At 44.1% G+C, this 19,464-nt stretch overlaps 2 protein-coding genes across 5 annotated transcripts; one reads left to right on the top strand and one right to left on the bottom strand.

Moving 5' to 3' along the window:
- Window positions 1–2,788: 2,788 nt before the first annotated feature.
- Window positions 2,789–10,111, bottom strand: LOC120027843 (eukaryotic translation initiation factor 2 subunit 3-like). Its single transcript, XM_038972910.1, has 11 exons — window positions 10,003–10,111; window positions 9,007–9,070; window positions 8,183–8,310; window positions 7,810–8,026; window positions 5,105–5,263; window positions 4,819–4,953; window positions 4,637–4,731; window positions 4,261–4,405; window positions 3,989–4,158; window positions 3,608–3,780; window positions 2,789–3,499 (listed from the first exon to the last, which is right to left on the bottom strand). The coding sequence occupies exons 1-11, from the start codon at window positions 10,069–10,071 to the stop codon at window positions 3,436–3,438; spliced, it is 1,419 nt and encodes a 472-aa protein (XP_038828838.1). The 5' UTR covers window positions 10,072–10,111; the 3' UTR covers window positions 2,789–3,435.
- A 2,181-nt stretch (window positions 10,112–12,292) lies between these two features.
- LOC120028063 (kelch-like protein 15) lies at window positions 12,293–18,561 on the top strand. 4 transcript variants are annotated; one of them, XM_038973213.1, is made up of 10 exons: window positions 12,500–12,523; window positions 12,913–13,000; window positions 13,376–13,469; window positions 13,953–14,091; window positions 14,189–14,377; window positions 14,546–14,770; window positions 14,898–15,059; window positions 15,168–15,377; window positions 16,853–17,043; window positions 17,191–18,561. In XM_038973213.1, exons 3-10 carry the CDS (start codon window positions 13,450–13,452, stop codon window positions 17,957–17,959), a joined length of 1,905 nt encoding a protein of 634 aa, XP_038829141.1. In that variant the 5' UTR covers window positions 12,500–12,523; window positions 12,913–13,000; window positions 13,376–13,449; the 3' UTR covers window positions 17,960–18,561. The 4 variants fall into 4 exon arrangements, with proteins under 4 accessions (XP_038829140.1, XP_038829143.1, XP_038829141.1 ...); XM_038973214.1 differs by having other exon boundaries at window positions 12,503–12,523; window positions 13,392–13,469; XM_038973212.1 differs by lacking the exon at window positions 13,376–13,469 and having other exon boundaries at window positions 12,293–12,523.
- Window positions 18,562–19,464: the final 903 nt, after the last annotated feature.

The following is a 19,464-nucleotide window of genomic DNA, read 5'->3' as shown; positions in this document are numbered from 1 at the left end:
GAATGGAAAGACTCGCTCAGTGAAAGTGTGTGTAAACATGTAGAGGTGTGTCTTGTTATCAGGGTCAGAGAATGACAGCGTTCCTCTGTCCCAGTCCAGCTGCACTCTGATCCTCTGTGGTTTCTGTGTTACTGTGAGGTCAATGGACGAACCCGGTGGACTAAATGCTCCATATATCCACCATCGAAGTGCCGGAATCGCCAGTGGTCACTCTCGATGGTTCCTTTCCTCTGCACAGACTCTGTGACCACACCCAAGTTCCAATTTGTATTTTGCACAACTTCAACATCCCAGCTATGTGTCCCTGAGTTAAAGCCATCACAACCCATGATCCATGTAAAGTAATCAAATCTCTCTGGGTGGTCAGGAAGCTTCTGTGTCTCTTCACTCTCTCTCACACTGGTCAGATCCTTAGACAACGTGAGATCTGGATGGACAGTGTTGGGGTCCAGAATCACAGGATCTGAAGACAGGGAGAACAAGGTCCTCTTTCTAAACTTCATCGGATGGTTCCCCCGGACACATTTTAACCCTGTGAGATCCACGGCTACAAAGATGCAACAGGTCCTAAACTCATGTCAAACACTACATAGTTAAACCTTAGACCCAAATGTATATCTTAGTAGCATTTGTTGTGTGTCCTGTCTTCTCTAAGATGTAGTGATTATGTAGAAAAAAAGAAACAGAAACAAACATTCTAAGCTCTTGCAAAAACACTTGGGTCTCACAGGTTGTCCTGGACTAAAACTAAAATGTTCAATGGAGAGTCTCAATTTAAAGTGCTATAGAATTAATGTTGTGAAAACTGTATAAGGTACTCACTGTATGCCATACCCCTGCATATTCTCCCAGACTCTGAACTGCATGTTGCCCAGGTGTTTGGTCACATCTATCAGTGCTCCTGAGACCAGGTGTGGATCCGTCAGTGTGCACTGGGTTCTGGAAGAACAATCAGTGCTGCTGTGGGGTTGGGTTTAGAACCACAGAGAAGAGAAAGAAAGGAGGCAGAAGCCTTGATGTTCTGCAGAGGAACAAAATACCAGATTTAATGAAACAATCAATCAATATTTATTGATCAGTCAATAAACATATTAGTTCTGACTTGCAGGAAAGATATGTCTTCAGATTTCGGCTCATCCTCTATGGCTCTGAGTGTGTCTGAAAGTGATGATATCTCTGCTGATCTTCTCAATCTTCTGTTTCATCAACTAACTCTTCTGCTCCTCTTCCTCCCTCAGCGCAGCTATCCTGGCATACTCCTTATCTTGTAGAAGCTGGTGAAGATTGTCAAATGCCTCCCTAATCTGTCTCTCTGTGGTCTGGGCCTGGCTCTAGAGACAGTGAGAGGAATGGTAGTTATCAGTTAATCCCAGGCATCTACAGTATGTAGAGATCCCAGTATTTTCTCATCACTCACTATCCTTACTTTGATGTGTTCTGCTGTTTGATCACAGGTTTGTTTAATAATATTTAAATAACCCAGGGTCTCCTATAAGGGCTTCAGGGCAGACTGGAGTTCCTCCTGGAATGTGGGGATGTTATCGGTGAAAGAGGAGCGTGGGGATATTATATGAACCATTTCTGTGTTTAACTTCACATCTTTAACTAATCATACCTTGTGGTCCTGTGCAGCTTCATCTATGGGTCTGAAGTTGTGTTTGGTGTGTTTAAAAAAAATTCCGACACACCACACACGCTGGCTGTTTATCCTCCAGACAGAAGAGCTTAAGTTTCTCACTGTGCAGACTGCAGAGCAACTCCGATCCTGTTGGACTTTTTGGATCGCTTGTTGGACTTATTGGATCTCTTCTCCTGCAAACAGAACATTCATTTCCTTCCTTCTCTGTTCTTGCAGACAGGCTTTACAGACGCTGTGACTACATAGCAGGATGACAGGATCCCTGAAGATGTCATGGCACAGAGGACAGGAGAGATCCTCCTCTGGGAGAGACGGTTTTGGAGGCTTTGTCTCCTCTGGTGGAAGAGGTTCAGGAGCAGTGTTCTCCTCTGATTGAGGTTTATCTGTCTCCTCTGTAATTGCTGAAATAAAAGGTTTCCGTTTCAATATTGGTTATAAGAACCCCAAGATTGTACAGTAAGTGATATTTCAAACCTAATGTGAGTCATTACCTGATTACCTGTTGTCAATTTGTAGTCCCTCAGCAAGAATGTTGAGGTTTATCTTACTAAGGATCTCCAGCGAGATCCTCACAGCATTCTCAAGTCCATAGAGCTGCATCATGATACCCAGTGTCTTCTCTCTCAGCATGCTCCAACTGGGCCTTTGGGATACGACTAAAGTAATCCAGCACACCATTATTCCAGTGCCATTTAAATCTCTTAAGTCTCCTTTCGTCATCTCCTCCAGTGTTCAGCAGCAGCTCAGGAACTCATTTCCCCAGTGTAGATTACCAGATAGACGACTTTTTGGAAGTCAGTATTCATACATTTCCCATTATCCTTTCGGCAATTGTAAAAAATCTAAACCCAAGTGCTCCATTGTCAGACCGAGCTGAATGTTATAGCACTGAGCTGAACTTTATCCTAACAGGTGAGTTAGGGGTGGAGTTTACAGATAAATCATTACTGAGTGTGTTTGTAGCTGTACTCAGACTTTACATGTGACTTCTCTCATGTTTAAAAAAAAAAATACATTATTCATAAACCCTCTTTTTATTCTTGCCACTGTCCTGCTTTAATTGAACAGAAACATATGTAAATAGATCATTGCATAATAAAAAGTATCCAATCAAACCCTATAGAATATTAAAGAACATAAACTCAAAGGCTTTTGTTCCAAATGTGTATTTTATTAGATTTCACTGAAAGCTGTTAACAGCAGAACACACAGCACTATCAACCATCTGTTACTCCAGGGCTTATTCAGGATGGAGCAACGCTTACTGTACAGCCAGATAGAAATATATAAAATAGAAAAAGACAGGATTCTCTGTCATGTGGAATTAATAGGGACTCATGTAATCTCAGCTCTATCCATTACATTTCTATCTGTAGCGTTGTGAGTGTTGCCCCCTGTTCCATCATTCCCAGTCCTGCTTTGGGAGATACTCATCTTAAAACCCCAGACCAGCTACCTTTCTTTACCCTCCCCGGCTGCATGTCAATACTTTACGGTGTCTTCCTCTCGTACGTCTGCACTGATCTGAAAACAAGACAGATGAAAACAGTAGATACCTATGAGGAACCTGCTTTCACCTGTCGCAGTTCTTTATTTATCAGTGCAGATGTAGGAGAGGAGACGTAGTGAGGAAGCCAGTATAGATATTTGAGATGCAGCCTCCTTCCCTCCCCCTCCCGGGTCAGGTATCCCTCTCGGCAGCTGTACAGGTGTGTGTATGTATGAAAAAGAGTATGTTGGGTGTGTAGTCTTGTGGAGAGGGTGTCACCATGGAGACACACTTCCTGTTTGGTTGCTCAGTCGTCGTCCACGGTAGGGGTGATGGTCACGCCCCTCCTGATCTGGCCCCAGCCAATCAGACTGCAGAGAGAAAAGAGACAACCAATGATGCGATAGTCAGGGTAAACAGCCAAACACACACACACATATTTGAAATCCAGTAAAATCAACCCCTCCCCTCTCTCTTACCGCCAATGTTTCTCCACACGACGGCTGAGAGCGATCTTCTCTCCAACCTCTGTGCAGACAGGGTTGGTCAGGACGATCTTGGCCAGATCAGCCTTCACTGCACTCACTCTGCCGCCCGTAGACAGACTGCCGATGTTCACCATCAACACCTCGTTCTTAGACAGTTTCTGGACCTGAGGGGAAAAACACAGACACAGAAAGAAGACTGAGTTGGAGTAGAGACAAAACCTCTCACTTACTGACACAGACTCTCACTGGGTGCGTCTCTAAAGACGCCTTCTCCTCTAAATTTCATTTTAAAATTTTGTCTGTTACTATCCACAACATTACAACACCAAGCCCAGGAGTATCAGACTACAGTTCCAAGGGTACAGTGCTGACCTTGGCGGCCTTCTTGTCTCCTTCAGTGCGGACTCCCAGAAGCCTCCTCAACAGGAAGTAGGAGATTTCCAGCTCTGTGAAGATCTCAGGTAGTGCTCCGACCGCTCCCAGCACCTGGCCAACCATACGGTCAGCTCTGCACAGGGTCGGATCAATCTTAGTGCCTACACCTGGATAGGACAGAAAACACACCTACCTGAGTATTTATACCCATATTAGAAAGAACACACACCTGACCCACCAAACTGTCACAGTAACACACAAGTACATACCGATGAGTCCTCCGGGTGCTGCGTACTGTAAGTCGTTGTGTTCAGCAAAAAGTGAGACGATCTTGGAGAATATGGGTTTACACATCAGCTTCCCCTCATGGTCCTTAGAAACAATGCCAGGACGCACCTCCAACTCCTGACCCACCTTGAGAGGGACCAATATATAAAAGGAGGGAGGCAGGTAGTGAGAGAAAGAGGAGGGAGATGGAGAGAGACAAGAAAGAGAAAGACAGGGTGAATGAGACGGGAGAGGAGAAACAGAGAGAGGAGGGAGTGAAAGAGACCAGGGAATGAAAGTGAGTGAGAGCTTCATGAGAACTTTGTGCCATGGGATCACTTACCCATGATGCTTTGGGGAAGAGGAAGTGAGTCCTACCTTGAGCACGCCTTTTAGAATACTGCCTCCGGCCACACCTCCTTTCAGGTCGTCAACCTCACAACCCGGCTTGTTGACATCAAACGACCGGATCACTGAAACACACAAACTCAAACCACATCAACAAAACATACACACAACACATGATAAGCTGGTACAAGTCATCACGTGTCTATTCTTACCAATCAGTCTAGGTTCTGAGGTGAAGTCTCTGATGGGGACAGGGATCTTCTTGACAATGTATTCACACACCACCTCTATGTTGTACTTCAGCTGGGCTGAGATAGGAATAATAGGTGCTCCCTCTGCCACAGTACCTACACACAACAGGAGAAAGGTTACACACACTATAAAAGGAGAGGCAGAGGCAGTTTGCAGTTTGCATTCACTACGCTCAGGCAAACAAACACATTCAGAAATACACACACACACAATGCTTTACAGGAGAGAGCTATTCCAGCCACTGACCCTGTACGAAGGCTAGGATCTGTTCGTACTGCTCCTTGGCCTGGCTCTCCTTGACCAGATCAATCTTGTTCTGCAGGATCAGGATGTGTTTGAGCTTCATGATCTCTATGGCAGCCAGGTGCTCAGAGGTTTGGGGCTGGGGACATGACTCGTTACCCGCTGGGAGAGAGGAAGGAGAGGTGTTAGACAGAGCAGTGTGTGTGTGTATCAAATCAAAGTTTATTGGTCACATAAACAGATTTGCATATGTTATCGCAGCAATGTCAGAGTCCGGAATAAAACAAACACACATACCGGTCAAAAGTTTTAGAACACCTACTCATTCAAAAGGTTTTTCTTTATTTTTACTATTTTCTACATTGTAGAATAATAGTGAAGACATCAAAACCACGAAACAACACAGTAACCAAAAAAAAGTTTGTCCAAACTTTTGACTGGTACTGTACATATAAATAATGATGTCTATAAACAGTATGGATATGATAAATGGTCAATTTAGCTTAACGTTTAAAAAACGGCCACTATAGGTTTTCTGTTTAAAACGATATGAAAAAATCATAAAATTCCACGTCAATTCACAATGTAGAATAACGATTCTATTATATATGTATGACCGTAACAACCCTTTACAGACATACAACGACAGCTACAGACATACAACGCAGCTACAAGTGATAACTTTTCAGACAATTTAAAAAAGTGCCGCATCAGAAGAGTCTGTAGCTTTTCAGACAGTCGAATTCTGCTCAGGCATATCATGCTCTATTGTTTCCCTGACAACAAGAAACAACAAGAAACAGGCAGGCAGGCTGCGCGCAGCAGATCAAGATTATTTGATTGACAGTTCTGGTCACATAGCGATAGTCCCGCTTCAGAAGCAGAATTACTTTACAGACAAGTAAAATGCGGTTCATATCTCCAGAGAAGGTTTTGTGTGCATTTAAAAAGCCGTAGTGTAGCCTACCCTAACAGACCACATTCCATTATATCTGACAGGGGTCATCGATACAGGCTACCTGTAGCCTACTGTCATTTCATATTATGAGACAAAAACACCTCCAACCACTCAGCAACGAAGAGTACCCTGTGCTTCCAAGACTGGCCAGAAGATACCCCTGTATCCCGGCAACATCAGTTCCATGAATAAACTAGGATATTCTAAATCAAATCGAAATGTTATTTGCCACATGCACCAAATACAACAGATGTAGAGCTTACCGTGAAATGCTTACTTACGAGCCCTTAACCAACACTGTAGTTCAAGAAATAGAGTTATGAAAATATTTACTAAATAAAGTAAAGTAAAAAATAACACTAACAAGGCTATATACAGGGAGTACGGGTACAGAGTCAATGTGCGGGGGTACATGTTACTTGAGGTAATTTGTAAAAACGGGGGGGGGGGGGTCAAAGTAAATAGTCCGGGTGGCCATTTGATTAATTGTTCAGCCGTCTTATGGCTTGGGGGGTAGAAACTGTTAAGGAGCCTATTGGTCCTAGACTTGGTGCACCGGTACCACTTGCCGTGCGGTAGCAGAGTGTGAGAGGAAAATTAACATGTTTACCTGCTTTGTTTAATATTAATAGTTAACAATTATATATACTTAACAAATTTAAGACATTTCTGTTCTACTAATTCTGTGTTTTCATCAGGGTGCATACTCCAGCTCCCTGCAGCTAGTCTAGACGTGTGGTCAAGGACATGGGTTTTACTCAAGATAGGGGTATCTGGAACTGACAATTGATTTAATGGGTTGGTGATAAAACCTACAGCATGCATTTCATAGAATGAGTTGGTGTTGGATAATGACGAGAGGAACCAAGCTCTGGTTTCTATACAATAAAAACCATCTTCACAACAAATGCTATCTGGCTGGGGGGATCCTCCTTTCTCATATATCAAGTCTCACCTTTTGAACCATTCCATACATCTGATGTTTGTCATGTAGACTAAGAGGGTGCATTTCTGCTATAGAATATATTTGTATTCTTTCTATGTCAGAGCTGCTTGGCACAACAATCAAGAGTGTTGGGTCGACCCGCCTCACCGGCTGCCTAATTAATACATTTTGAATAAAGTAATATCCCAATTGGTGATTGACCTTGTCTTTCCTCATTATTGATTAGAATTTCAACGACAAGAGAAAACAGTCTATGACTTGGGTGACTGGAGTCTTTGACAATTTTTTGGGTCTTCCTCTGACACCGCCTACTATATAGGTCCTGGATGGTATCAAGGCAACAGACCAAAGACTGAACACCCACTCTCCTCATTAGCAAAGAGAAAGAGCAGGCAGGTCAGCGCAAGGGAGTGAGAGGAGGGGCCGGCAGAACCGTGCGCATAGTAGCCTAGTGGTTAGAGCGTTGGACTAGTAACCGAAAGGTTGCAAGATCTAATCCCCAAGCTGACAAGGTAAAAATCTGTCGTTCTGCCACTGAACAAGGCAGTTAACCCACTGTTCCAGGCCTATAACACAGAAAATTATATTTTTTGTGATAACTGCACTGCGATTTTAATTATGTAGGGGGACAAAAAAATTCTGTTTGGGATTTTTCTTAACATTAAGGATCCAACTTTGTTTAAACGTAAATCCCAACTTTGTTTAAACACTCCTAGCCTCATGGACATTATATGAATAGACAAGGTGTGTGTGGATGAGAATGACAATTGATGTCATATTAACATATCAGAGGTGGAGTCTTACCAATGAGCAGGAGGGCAGCGTCCATAACAGCTGCTCCGTTCAACATAGTGGCCATCAGAATGTCGTGACCAGGACAGTCCACGAAGGACACATGTCTGACCAGTTTGAAGTTGCCCTTGGTTCCAGGGATGTCTGTAGGGAACTCATCAGGAGTACTGGAGCCACACGACCTGTAGCACTCTGGCCTGGGACAGCTGGGGTCGTCCAGCTTATACATCTAGAGCAGGGAGGGGAGGGCAGGTCAGTAGGGGAACATCACCTGTGCTACTGGTACTGTGCCATTTCCATTCTCTCACATGTATTCTGCCCATGTCACAGCCCTTCCTCATGTGTGATCCTATTTCTGTTAGGGTCAATGGCCACTGTTGCTTACCTTGGCGTTAGCGTAACCTAGCTTGATGGTGATGTTCCTCTCCAGCTCGTTCTTGAAGCGGACAGTGTGAACCCCTGAGATGGCCTTGACCACTGTCGACTTCCCGTGGGCCACATGACCAATGGTGCCTACAGGGCAGGGAGGACAGAGAGTGTTACTGGAGGTGCTATGTGGAGGATGCAGTGGGGGAGGCAGTGTAGGAGGGTATTAGGGGTCAATGCTCACACGTAGGGCTACACTATTGATCAAATTCACAGAAATCACAATACTGACATGTGCAATACAATACCCATATCGCAAGAGATCCATATGGCATGCAATATTTTGAAACTTATCTCAGCACTATGCAATGTCCGTTTTTATAGTTTACTCCTTTGTTTTTTCTCCTCGAGGCTGCTTCCCACCCACAAGCCCATGTTACTCAAGCTGCGCAGTTCCTCCTCCTCGCTGTTGGATTCACCCTATGTTTGCATGCTGTTCTATTTACGTCAAATGCATCAACCGATTGTTCCAAACCAGAACATTCTATTTCTATGATTCCAACAGTTCACCCAAGTGTTTTGATTTATATTGCAAGTGCAATCGCAATATTTGGTATATATATATATTTTTTAAGCAATTACATTTTGTTCCCCTATGCTGCAGCCCCACAGCATAACATTGCCAATAATATGTCTGAATCCTTATTTCCACAAAGGCAAATGTCAACATACAATCAGACAGGCTAGAATCAGATCAAGTGAGGGGTGTGTCATCTATGGCTGATTTCCCCAGGTCTCAAGTTAGACACCACTACTGTAGGGGACTGGTTCTGGTTCACTCACCAATGTTGATGGTGGCCTGTCTGCTGATGATCTCTTGAGAGAGAGGAGTCAGGGTGGACACATCCTGTTGAGAGAACACACACAGGTCATTGAAGTATGCAAAGTGTAGCACATGGGGATGTGAAACTTACTCCTCAACCTTGTCTCGCCACTTGAACCGCCAAATTGTAACTTTTAAGTGGCGCTGACTGGTAAGACGCTTCAGGAAGGCTGTCACGTGTGCTAGCAAGGCAGAGGTCCTGGGTTCAAGTCTGGTGGAATCAGGAGTGGTATTCGCTAAGCAAGCAGCCTGACCTTCGTTATAAAAGTATGGTATTTAATCTAGAGTGGGCTAATAACATTATGAGAGAAATAAAGAATGGATGATTTATTGTGTGAGTACATTGTGAAGCAGACAGTGGAAGTGTAATCTATTCTGCATAAGTAAACGGGACCTGTGGAGAGGCTGGAAGTTTACGTGATGTGACCATCAGGTGCTGATGATACCATGGTAAAATATCCCCATCAATAATATCGACTAATTGAACAGCTAAATTACAGCGTATCTTAATAATATATTTTTTAAGTGTTGCGTATAGGTCATTCACACAAAGGAATGGGCTGTTGTTCAGTTGTGCTGCGACATTTCCTGTCCATTCAGGGAAGATGTGCACTGAACAGCTGTTTACTTTTAATTTCAGTGACAACTGCACATACACAACTGAATGCAAACACGACTGACTTGGAGGAACAAATGTACTTGTAGGTCTAGAACGTTACTATATATAAAAGAGAAAACTGCCTTTACTCATTGGGCAGAGCTGAATATGGACAATCCCCACGTTGCTACGACAGCCAAGCTAATGTTAGCTAGCTAGTTACTGTTAGCATGTGCCGGTAGAACAGTCCCTTTCCCAGAGCCCGCAACAACATCATTGTTCATATTTTGTTCGGTGACTTTTAAAGAACCTAACCATCACTATCCATATCATCAATGTTGAAAAGATCAACACTCACCAGATCATTTAGATCTTGTTTGGAAAGATGAGGCTGACCCAGCGTTATTCCAGACTCGTCACCCGCCATCTTAAACGTAAAAGGAATTTGAGTATGTTGCGGCGATTGCCTGAAAAATTTAGTACACCAAATTCTACTCAGCAAGTTGTGTCTCCTGTAATATCACCAGTCAGACATGACAGTTGTCAGAAATTAGATGTTTCATCGTGTGTTATCGTGAACTGTATAAGAGAAATGTATTATATATTTGGATTTGGTGAACGACTCAAAAAAGGGTCCTTTCGTTAGGGATGATGCAATATTCTAATTCACGAGCAATTCAAAGCCCTTCTTTACACAATATTCACTGGTGCTGTTGACAGCTACTCTAAAGTAACTGCATATAATTCATATCGTTTCATCGATGTGCTTTTGTTTGATTTATTCATCATAAAAGAAGTGAGAAAGAACTTCAGATACATGCGTTGGGTCCGTCCTTTATTGATGACGTCACTCATTATTTGTCCATTTGTAGTTTTTCCAGACATTTTTATTGTCAAGTGCCCGCTCTATGTTAAATGATACATTATCGCTCTCATTTTCTCAATAGTATCTCATTCTCCATAACCCGTCAATCCTTCACCAGCACAGTCCCTCCACCATTAATAAGGGATCATAGCTTTCACCTGGATTCGCTTGGTCAGTCTATGTCATGGAAAGACCAGGTGCTCATAATGTTTTCTACACTCACTGTATGTGATCGTATAGAAATGTAAGTAAGGTTTGAAATGATTATGTTTTAGTCAAATATTATATATGTTTGGGCTTCTTGCTGTCAATTTGTAGTCTACAAATTATTTAGAATTATTTTCTGCACCTTGACCATCCGCTCAAGAAAAATCTGCCCATGGCCAGTGGCGTAATGTACTTAAGTAAAAACACTTTCAAGTACTACTTAAGTAGTTTTTTTGGGGTATCTGTACTTTACTTTACCATATATATTTTTTGACAACTTTTACTTCACTACATTCCTAAAGAAAATGATGTACTTTTTACTCCATAAATTTTCCCTGACACCCAAAAGTACTCATTACATTTTGAATGCTTAGCAGGAAAGGAACATGGTCCAATTCACACAGTTATCAATTGAACATCCCTGCTCACCTCTACTGCCTCTGATCTGGCGGACTCACCAAACACAAATACTTTATATGTGAATAATGTCTGAGTGTTGGAGTGTGCCTCTGGCTATCCGTAAAAAAGAAAATATATGAAAATTGTGCTGTCTGGTTTGCTTAATATAAAATTATTTATACTTTTACTTTTGATACTTAAGTATATTTGAGCAATTACATTTACTTTTGATACTTAAGTATATTTAAAATCAAATACTTTGACTTTTACTCAAGTAGTATTTTACTGGGTTACTTTGACTTTTACTTGAGTCATTTTCTATTAAGGTATCTTTTCTTTTCCTCAAGTATGACAATTGGGTACTTTTTCCACCACTGCCCACAGCTGAATCTACAGTAGCTAATGATCTCTGGTCCATGGTGACACATTGTCTGTTTGTGAGGTAGGATTTGAACTAGCCAATGGCCAGGCCAGTGAGACCAATGAGCTGCTCCAGTCTTTCCAGTGGGATGTTGTGGTTCACAATGTGAAAGTCTGCACTGAGGTCCAGGATGATCAGAATGCCTATATACCCTGAATCAGCATAACGATAACCTTATGCATAACCAGGCCAAAACAGTAAGCTACAGCGCTGCTCAGTAGTGTAAAGAGTTTTAAATGTTGTGCTCCACCTGAAAAATGATTTGGGGTATAGACTCATTAACACTGCCCCAATGTAGAACTAACATGGATACGATGCAGAGATTCAGACAAGGCTTTAATGTTAATACCGGTAAGGAGGATGAGGGCGGGACATCAAAAGTGTGTGAGCAGGGTTGCTGAAACAGCCCGCTCTGGCTGTTCCACCAAAAATCATTCCATCATTCTGTTTAACTGCTGAGAAAAAAAAGAGAGTGAGGGAGAGATAGAGAGGATAGTTGATTACAAGGTCAATATATTTATTTTATTTTTTATTTCACCTTTATTTAACCAGGTAGGCTAGTTGAGAACAAGTTCTCATTAATAATATGAAGAGAGAGGCCTCAATTATTCTGCACCACTGCAGCTCTATAATCGCAGATTGACCCTAGTACACCTGCCTGATGATTTTGATTGACAGGTTCACTTGCACTGCACAACGACGCCACTAAAGTTCCGTTCAAACAGGCTATACCTAGGAAATGACGTCAGTGCGGGGAATATGGCGTCTGCAATGGATATGGAATCTAAAGACAAACAGTATATTGATATCAAGTTAAAATAAAGACTAATTAAAGCCGCGGTGGAATTGTAAATGGACGATAAGGAATCTTCGGCCATGTTTTTTTATTGTCCTTTTTCTTGATCTCGGATATAAACCCGCAACACATGTCAGAAGAAGCCAGGTCTGCCTGGTCAAAGAGGGGTTGTGGGGACTCGCAGCGCCGAGGTGAGAGACACTAGCCTGCTAAGCTAGCTAGCGATAAATAATTCCACGGGATGTCGTGAGCTACAAGTCAATTCAAGCTTGCAATAAATTGTGTATTGTCGTTAACAAGTTGGCTAGCTACATTGGCTATCATTTTGACTGTCCTGTCATGTCCTTGCGTGAAAAATAAGCAATCTGTGATTTTCCCGACTGCGCGAGCTCACTGGTTAGCTACGTTGTAACGTCAGTTTGCTAGCCAACACGATTACGTCAAAGATTAGCCTACACGGTGAATCTAATGTTTTTGAGTCAGTTAACGTTAAATGCACTAGCTATATTATCAATTATGATTTCATTCATAGGGGGGAAATTAATTTCTAGCTTTGTAGAATGTTTTTCTCTGTCTCTAGATCAGGGCAAACATAAACAGAGGAAATGTGAGCGTCCCCTCAGCCTGCTGTCAGCTAAGCTCGAGACTGGCCTCGAGGCCCCTAAAAGGTACAATCTCCATGACAACCATAACAACCATCCATTCCTACTTCTACCTGTAGCCTACATCCTCCATCCATCCCTCCTTCCTTCCTTAATACGGCCACCAGCCATTGATCTGACAAAGCAGGAGAGAATGGAAGGAATGGTGCAATTTTGAGTATTGGAATGGGGATCCAAGGCAGCCTGTTCTTGGAGCCTCAGTATGTGTTCTCCTCAATCAGGGAAAGTTCTGTAAACACATCTGGTTTAACTTACTCAGTAGCTTTAGGTCTAGCCTACGGTTTGGTTTGAATAACCTTTTTTTTCTTGATACAATTTTTTTTTTCAACATACAGTTTCGATGTACAATAAAATGTTGGGTTTGTCGTCCATGTGATTCAGAGAAGGGCGTTGTTAGTTTCTCCCAGGACACAAGGGCCACTGTCCTCTGATTGGCTCGGAATAACCCCTCTGACATGCCCGTGGCCAATCAGAGGTGAGTGTGCATTGTGTGTGTGTGTGGGTGTGAGAATGAATGCATGCATTTGTATCTGATTGTCTGTGGGTGGGTTTGCTGCTAGTGTGTGAGTGCATAATTGTCAGCTGGTGTGTTTGGGTGTACGCACGCAGCACGCGTTTCTGTGTGGGTATGTATTTTAGTGTGGGTGTGTATTTCGGTGTCTGTCTGTATGAGCGCTGAGGTTTGAATGTTCTTGACGTCATTCTAGAGCCTTCCACTGAGACAGGCTTTTACACACATGTGTTAGAAAAAACACAGCCATGTGTTAGAAAGAGAAATACAGCATTGTGTTTTAACTGTAGTGTGATGCATCCCTTTTGAGTGACAGTTTTTCTACTCTTTTATTGGTCTGTGGTTGAACAGTAAAGCATCACTACCGTCATATTACTAGTGTGTGATTAATCCCCTCTCCTTACTTCAGGTGTGTGTGAGCTATTAACCTCCTCTCTCTTCCTCCAGGTGTGTGATGTCGGGGGGGGAGGTGGAGATGTACCTGTCCCAGGTGCATGATGGGAGCGTGTCCTCAGGGTTTCGGGCGCTCTACGAGGAGAGACTCCTATTGGATGTCACGCTGCTCATAGAGGAACACCACTTCCAGGTTAGCATCACTCACTCACTCACTCACTCACTCACTCACTCACTCACTCACTCACTCACTCACTCACTCACTAACGTAATGTTATCCCCTCCTCCAGGCTCACAAGGCCCTGCTAGCGACCCAGAGTGACTACTTCCGGGTCATGTTCACAGCAGACATGCGAGAGAGAGACCAGGACAAGATCCACATGAAGGGGTTAACAGCTGCCGGCTTCGGCCACGTACTGAGGTTCATGTACTACGGTTCACTGGAGCTCAGCATGGTCACTGTGCAGGAGATACTACAGGTAACACACACACACACACACACACACACACACACACACACACACACACACACACACACACAACTGTCTCTTTAACCCTTTAAGCTGTGATGTATGTCCAATTCTCTTGTTCCTTCTTGCTGATGATCTGTCACTCTCTCTCTCTCTTTGTTTCCCCTCACCCTCTAGGCAGCCATGTACGTCCAGCTGACAGAGGTGGTGGAGTTCTGCTGTTCCTTCCTGCTGTCTAAGATCTGTCTGGAGAACTGTGCTGAAGTGCTGAGGCTGCTGGAGGACTTCAGCGTGGGGGTGGAGGGTGTGCAGGAGCAGCTCGACAACTTCCTGCTGGAGAACTTTGTTCCTCTGATGAGCAGACCTGACTTCCTGTCCTACCTCAGCCTTGAGAGACTGCAGGTGGGCTGGAATAACTCTCACACATTAGTTGTGTGTGTACCTAAAAAGTGATGCTCTTTATAACAGGTGATATATTCTTGTTAACTGTGTGTGTGTGTGTGTGTGTGTGTGTGTGTGTGTGTGTCAGGCGTACCTGGACAGTGATGCCCTGAGTCGCTTCCCAGAGATAGAGCTTTATGAGTCTGTCCAGGCCTGGCTACGACACGACCGCCGCCGCTGGAGACACACAGACACTGTCGTCCAGTCTCTACGCTTCTGCCTCATGACTGCCGTTAATGTCTTCGAAAAGGTAAGACACACACAAGATAAGTCACATGGTTCCCATGTGTGCAACCTGCTCTCTATGACATCACCTCTTACTAATTATTCTTTGTCTCCCTCTCCTCCCCTCCCTCAGGTGAAGACGTCAGAGTTCTATCGTTACTCTCGACGGCTGCGTCAGGAGGTAGACCAGGCTCTCGGCTACTTCCACGACGTCAACGAGCAGCCGCTGGTCGAGACGCGGTCCAATCGCATCCGCTCAGTCCGACCACAGACCGCCGTGTTTAGGGGTATGATCGGACACAGCATGGTCAACAGCAAGATCCTACTGCTGCACAAACCCAAGGTAAGATCCTACTGCTGCACAGACCCAAGGTAAGATCCTACTGCTGCACAGACCCAAGGTAAGATCCTACTGCTGCACAGACCCAAGGTAAGATCCTACTGCTGCACAGACCCAAGGTAAGATCCTACTGCTGCACAGACCCAAGGTAAGATCCTACTACTGCACAGACCTAAGGAAGAGGAATTAGGCCTACAGCAGATGTGAACAACGCTCCTCCTGGAGTGTGGAGGCTTTTGTTGCAGCCATTCTCTAATACAGGGGTTCCCAACTTTTTTTCCCCCAGGGCCCCCTTTTTCCCATTTGAAAATCTTGTTTATTGAGGTAGCCTATATTAAATACACCACCAGCTTGATAAAAGGCCACTCTAAAATGTGCAGTTTTTCCACACAACACAATGCTCTCAAGTTGTGGGAGCGTGCAATTGGCATGCTGACTGCACGAATGTTACCCTAGTGCTGTTGCCAGAGAATTTAATGTTAATTTCTCTACCATAAGCCGTCTCCAACGTTGTTTTAGATAATTTGGCAGTAAGTCCTACCGGCCTCACAACAGCAGACCACGTGTAACCACGCCAGCCCAGGACCTCCACATCTGGCGGCTTCACCAGCGGGATCGTCTGAGACCAGCCACTTGGAGAGCTGATGAAACTGAGCAGTATTTCTGTCTGTAAAAAAAAGCCTTTTGTGGGGGAAACTAATTCTGATTGGCTGGGCCTGGCTGCCCAGTGGGTATGCCTGTTCCCAAGTGGGTGGGCCTATGCCCTCCCAGGCTCACTCTGGCTGCGCCCCTGCCCAGTCATGTGAAATCCATAGATTAGGGCCCATTGAATTAATTTAAATGGACTGATTTCTTTATATGAACTGTAAAACCGTTGAAATCGTTGCATAATGCGTTTATATTTTTGTTCAGTATAGTTTAACAAGACTCTTGACATCTTTTAGGTAGGCTGATATTATTAATAATAATGGATAAGGAATATGTTATTGCGCTATCAAATGTTTTATTCTGATAATTTATATGAACTCTCAATTTAATTATACATATTCTCTTTTGATATACATTGTATAAAATTACTTCCCAAGCAATTTTTGTTGTTATTGTAATTTGAAATGTAATAAAAAATAAAATTATAAAAAAACTTCCCAAGCAAAGTCAAATTTCTTTGAATCCTCGACTTTAGAAGGTCGTAGCTCAGCTTAGGAACGTCAGAGCCTAACCAAATATATGTGCATCAGAGTCACGTCTTCCTCTGGCATTTACCGCTTGTTTCTAGCCTAAAGCACTGCAAATTTATGCATTGTTTTAGATCAGTATACTTCAGAGGGGTTGGGTTAAATGCGGAAGACACATTTCCGTTGAATGCATTCATTTGTATAACTGGAAGTTCCCGCACCCCCCCAATGAAATGTTGCTGCCCCTAGGTTGGGAACTCCTTCTGTAATAATATGTGTAATGTCTGTATGATCTGTCTGTAGGTGTGGTGGGAGTTGGAAGGTCCCCAAGTCCCTCTCCGTCCAGATTGCTTGGCCATCGTCAACAACTTTGCCTTCCTGTTGGGTGGGGAGGAGCTAGGGCCTGACGGGGAGTTCCACGCCTCCTCTAAAGTCTACCGTTACGACCCCCGCCAGAACTCCTGGCTACGCATGGCCGACATGTCTGTACCCAGGTCTGTACTTGTCTGTAGTTGTCAGTACACAGGTCTGTAGTTGTCTGTACCCAGGTGGGACATGGTTTCATGTTTGTACAAGGTCTACTAGGGTGTTACATTTTTTTAACAAAAATGTATTTATAAACATTTTGTCTTTACTTCCAGGTCAGAGTTTGCAGTGGGGGTCATTGGTAAGTTCATCTACGCTGTTGCTGGCCGGACGCGGGACGAGACGTTCTACTCCACGGAGCGCTATGACATCACGGCGGACCGCTGGGAGTTTGTGGACCCGTACCCGGTCAACAAGTACGGTCACGAGGGCACAGTCCTAAACGGTAAACTCTACATCACAGGAGGAATCACATCCTCATCCACCTCCAAACAGGTGTGTGTGTTCGACCCTGGGCGAGACGCAGGGGGAGGGGTGTGTTTAGCGGGCTCCGGGGGAGCGGGAACGACGGACACACACAGGACGCGCTCAGCTCGCACCCCCATCCTCCCCAGCACACACACCAGCTGCTGGGAGAACAAGTCGAAGATGAACTACGCTCGCTGCTTCCATAAGATGATCTCCCATAACGGGAAGCTGTACGTGTTCGGGGGGGTGTGTGTGATCCTCCGGGCGTCATTCGAGTCGCAGGGCTGCCCATCCACAGAGGTCTACGACCCTGAGACAGATGAGTGGACCATCCTGGCGTCGATGCCCATCGGGCGCAGTGGGCACGGTGTGGCGGTGCTGGACAGACAGATCATGGTGCTGGGGGGCCTCTGCTATAATGGACACTACTCTGACTCCATCCTCACCTTCGACCCCGACGACAACAAGTGGAAGGAAGACGAGTATCCCAGGATGCCTTGCAAACTGGACGGGCTGCAGGTGTGCACTCTACACTTCCCTGAGTACGTCCTGGAGCACGTCCGGCGCTGCAGCTGAGGTCTGGTTCAGTTCAGACATGCTCCTTTTTAAGGTTTGGGAATGTCCCCCTTTTTAAGACAGACTCCTCCCACAGGCTCCAGACGGCAGATGTGGGTCGGGCGGTGGAGGATAGGTGTTTACAGGTGTGACACTAACGCTCTAATTACACAGAAGCTTTTCAACTAGAGAGACAGAATGGACTAAGCAGTCTCAAAAACCCGATCCTAGGCAACACCATGACTATGGTCTGGTTTTAATGATGGACGCTTTTGGCATAGTGGAACTACGTCACTACCTACGCCGATAAGGGAAAATAAATATTTTGGGGATTCGCCCAGCAAATCGTGAGGCAGACATGCCAGAACATCGAGATTCAAATCCAAAGTTTGCATGCAAAACCTTTGCAGTGGTTTTACTTATTTAAGTGTAAATCCATTTGAATTCAATCACTTCTTGACAGCATCCCTTTTGATTTGAACGAAACCTTCCATATACATTTTACATATTTTATAAGCGTTCAGAAAGTGACTTTGTGGACAGGAATTTCAAAACATTCAAGAGATAAATGTACTCAAAGTTAATCCATTTTGCATATGTACAGTTGAAGTCGGAAGTTTACATACACCTTAGCCAAATACATTTAAACTCATTTTTTTTGGTACAATTCCTGAGATTTAATCCAAGTAAAAATTCCCTGTCTTAGGTCAGTTAGGATCACCACTTTATTTTAAGAATGTGAAATGTCAGAATAATAGTGGAGTGATTTATTTAAGCTTTAATTTCTTTCATCACATTCCCAGTGGGTCAGAAGTTTACATACACTCAATTAGTATTTGGTAGCACTGCCTTTAAATTGTTTAACTTGGGTCAAATGTTTCGGGTAGCCTTCCACAAGCTTCCCACAATAAGTTGGGTGAGTTTTGGCCCATTCCTCCTGACAGAGCTGGTGTAACTGAGTCAGGTTTGTAGGCCTCCTTGTTCGCACACGCTTTTGCAGTTCTGCCCACAAATTGTCTATAGGATTGAGGTCAGGGCTTTGTGATGGCCACTCCAATACCTTGACTGTTGTCTTTAAGTCATTTTGCCACAACTTTGGAAGTATGCTTGGGGTCATTGTCCATTTGGAAGACCCATTTGCAACCAAGCTTTAACTTCCTGACTGATGTCTTGAGATGTTGATTCAATATATCCACATCATTTCCCTCCCTCATGATGCCATCTATTTTGTGAAGTGCACCAGTCCCTTCTGCAGCAAAGCACCCCCACAACATGATGCTGCCACCCCCGTGCTTCACTGTTGAGATGGTGGTCTTCGGCTTGCAAGCCTCCCCCTTTTTCGTCCAAACATAATGATGGTAATTATGGCCAAACAGTTCTATTTTTGTTTCATCGGAGCAGAGGATATTTCTCCCAAAAGTACGATCTTTGTCTCCATGTGCAGTTGCAAACCGAAACCTGGCTTTTTTATGGTGGTTTTGGAGCAGTGGCTTCTTCCTTGCTGAGCGGCCTTTCAGGTTATGTGG

The sequence above is a fragment of the Salvelinus namaycush genome, chromosome 33 (assembly GCF_016432855.1).
Source record: "Salvelinus namaycush isolate Seneca chromosome 33, SaNama_1.0, whole genome shotgun sequence".
In the NCBI taxonomy this organism is placed as follows: Eukaryota; Metazoa; Chordata; class Actinopteri; order Salmoniformes; family Salmonidae; genus Salvelinus; species Salvelinus namaycush.
The sequence above is the reverse complement of the archived record's forward strand: the minus strand, read 5'-3'. Positions and strand labels throughout refer to the sequence as shown.

Bases quoted from the DNA above. Each gene is read 5' to 3' on its own strand.
- LOC120027843 (XM_038972910.1), bottom strand. From the start codon at position 10,071: ATGGCGGGTGACGAGTCTGGAATAACGCTGGGTCAGCCTCATCTTTCC. The intron at 5,264-7,809 runs GTAAGACTCCAC...CCTCTCTCCCAG, and splicing joins CGCTGCCCTCCTGCTCATTG to CGGGTAACGAGTCATGTCCC. The intron at 4,406-4,636 runs GTAGGACTCACT...GTCCCTCTCAAG, and splicing joins TTCTAAAAGGCGTGCTCAAG to GTGGGTCAGGAGTTGGAGGT.
- LOC120028063 (XM_038973212.1), top strand. From the start codon at position 12,463: ATGTCAGAAGAAGCCAGGTCTGCCTGGTCAAAGAGGGGTTGTGGGGAC. The intron at 14,092-14,188 runs GTTAGCATCACT...CCCCTCCTCCAG, and splicing joins TAGAGGAACACCACTTCCAG to GCTCACAAGGCCCTGCTAGC. The intron at 14,378-14,545 runs GTAACACACACA...CTCACCCTCTAG, and splicing joins CTGTGCAGGAGATACTACAG to GCAGCCATGTACGTCCAGCT.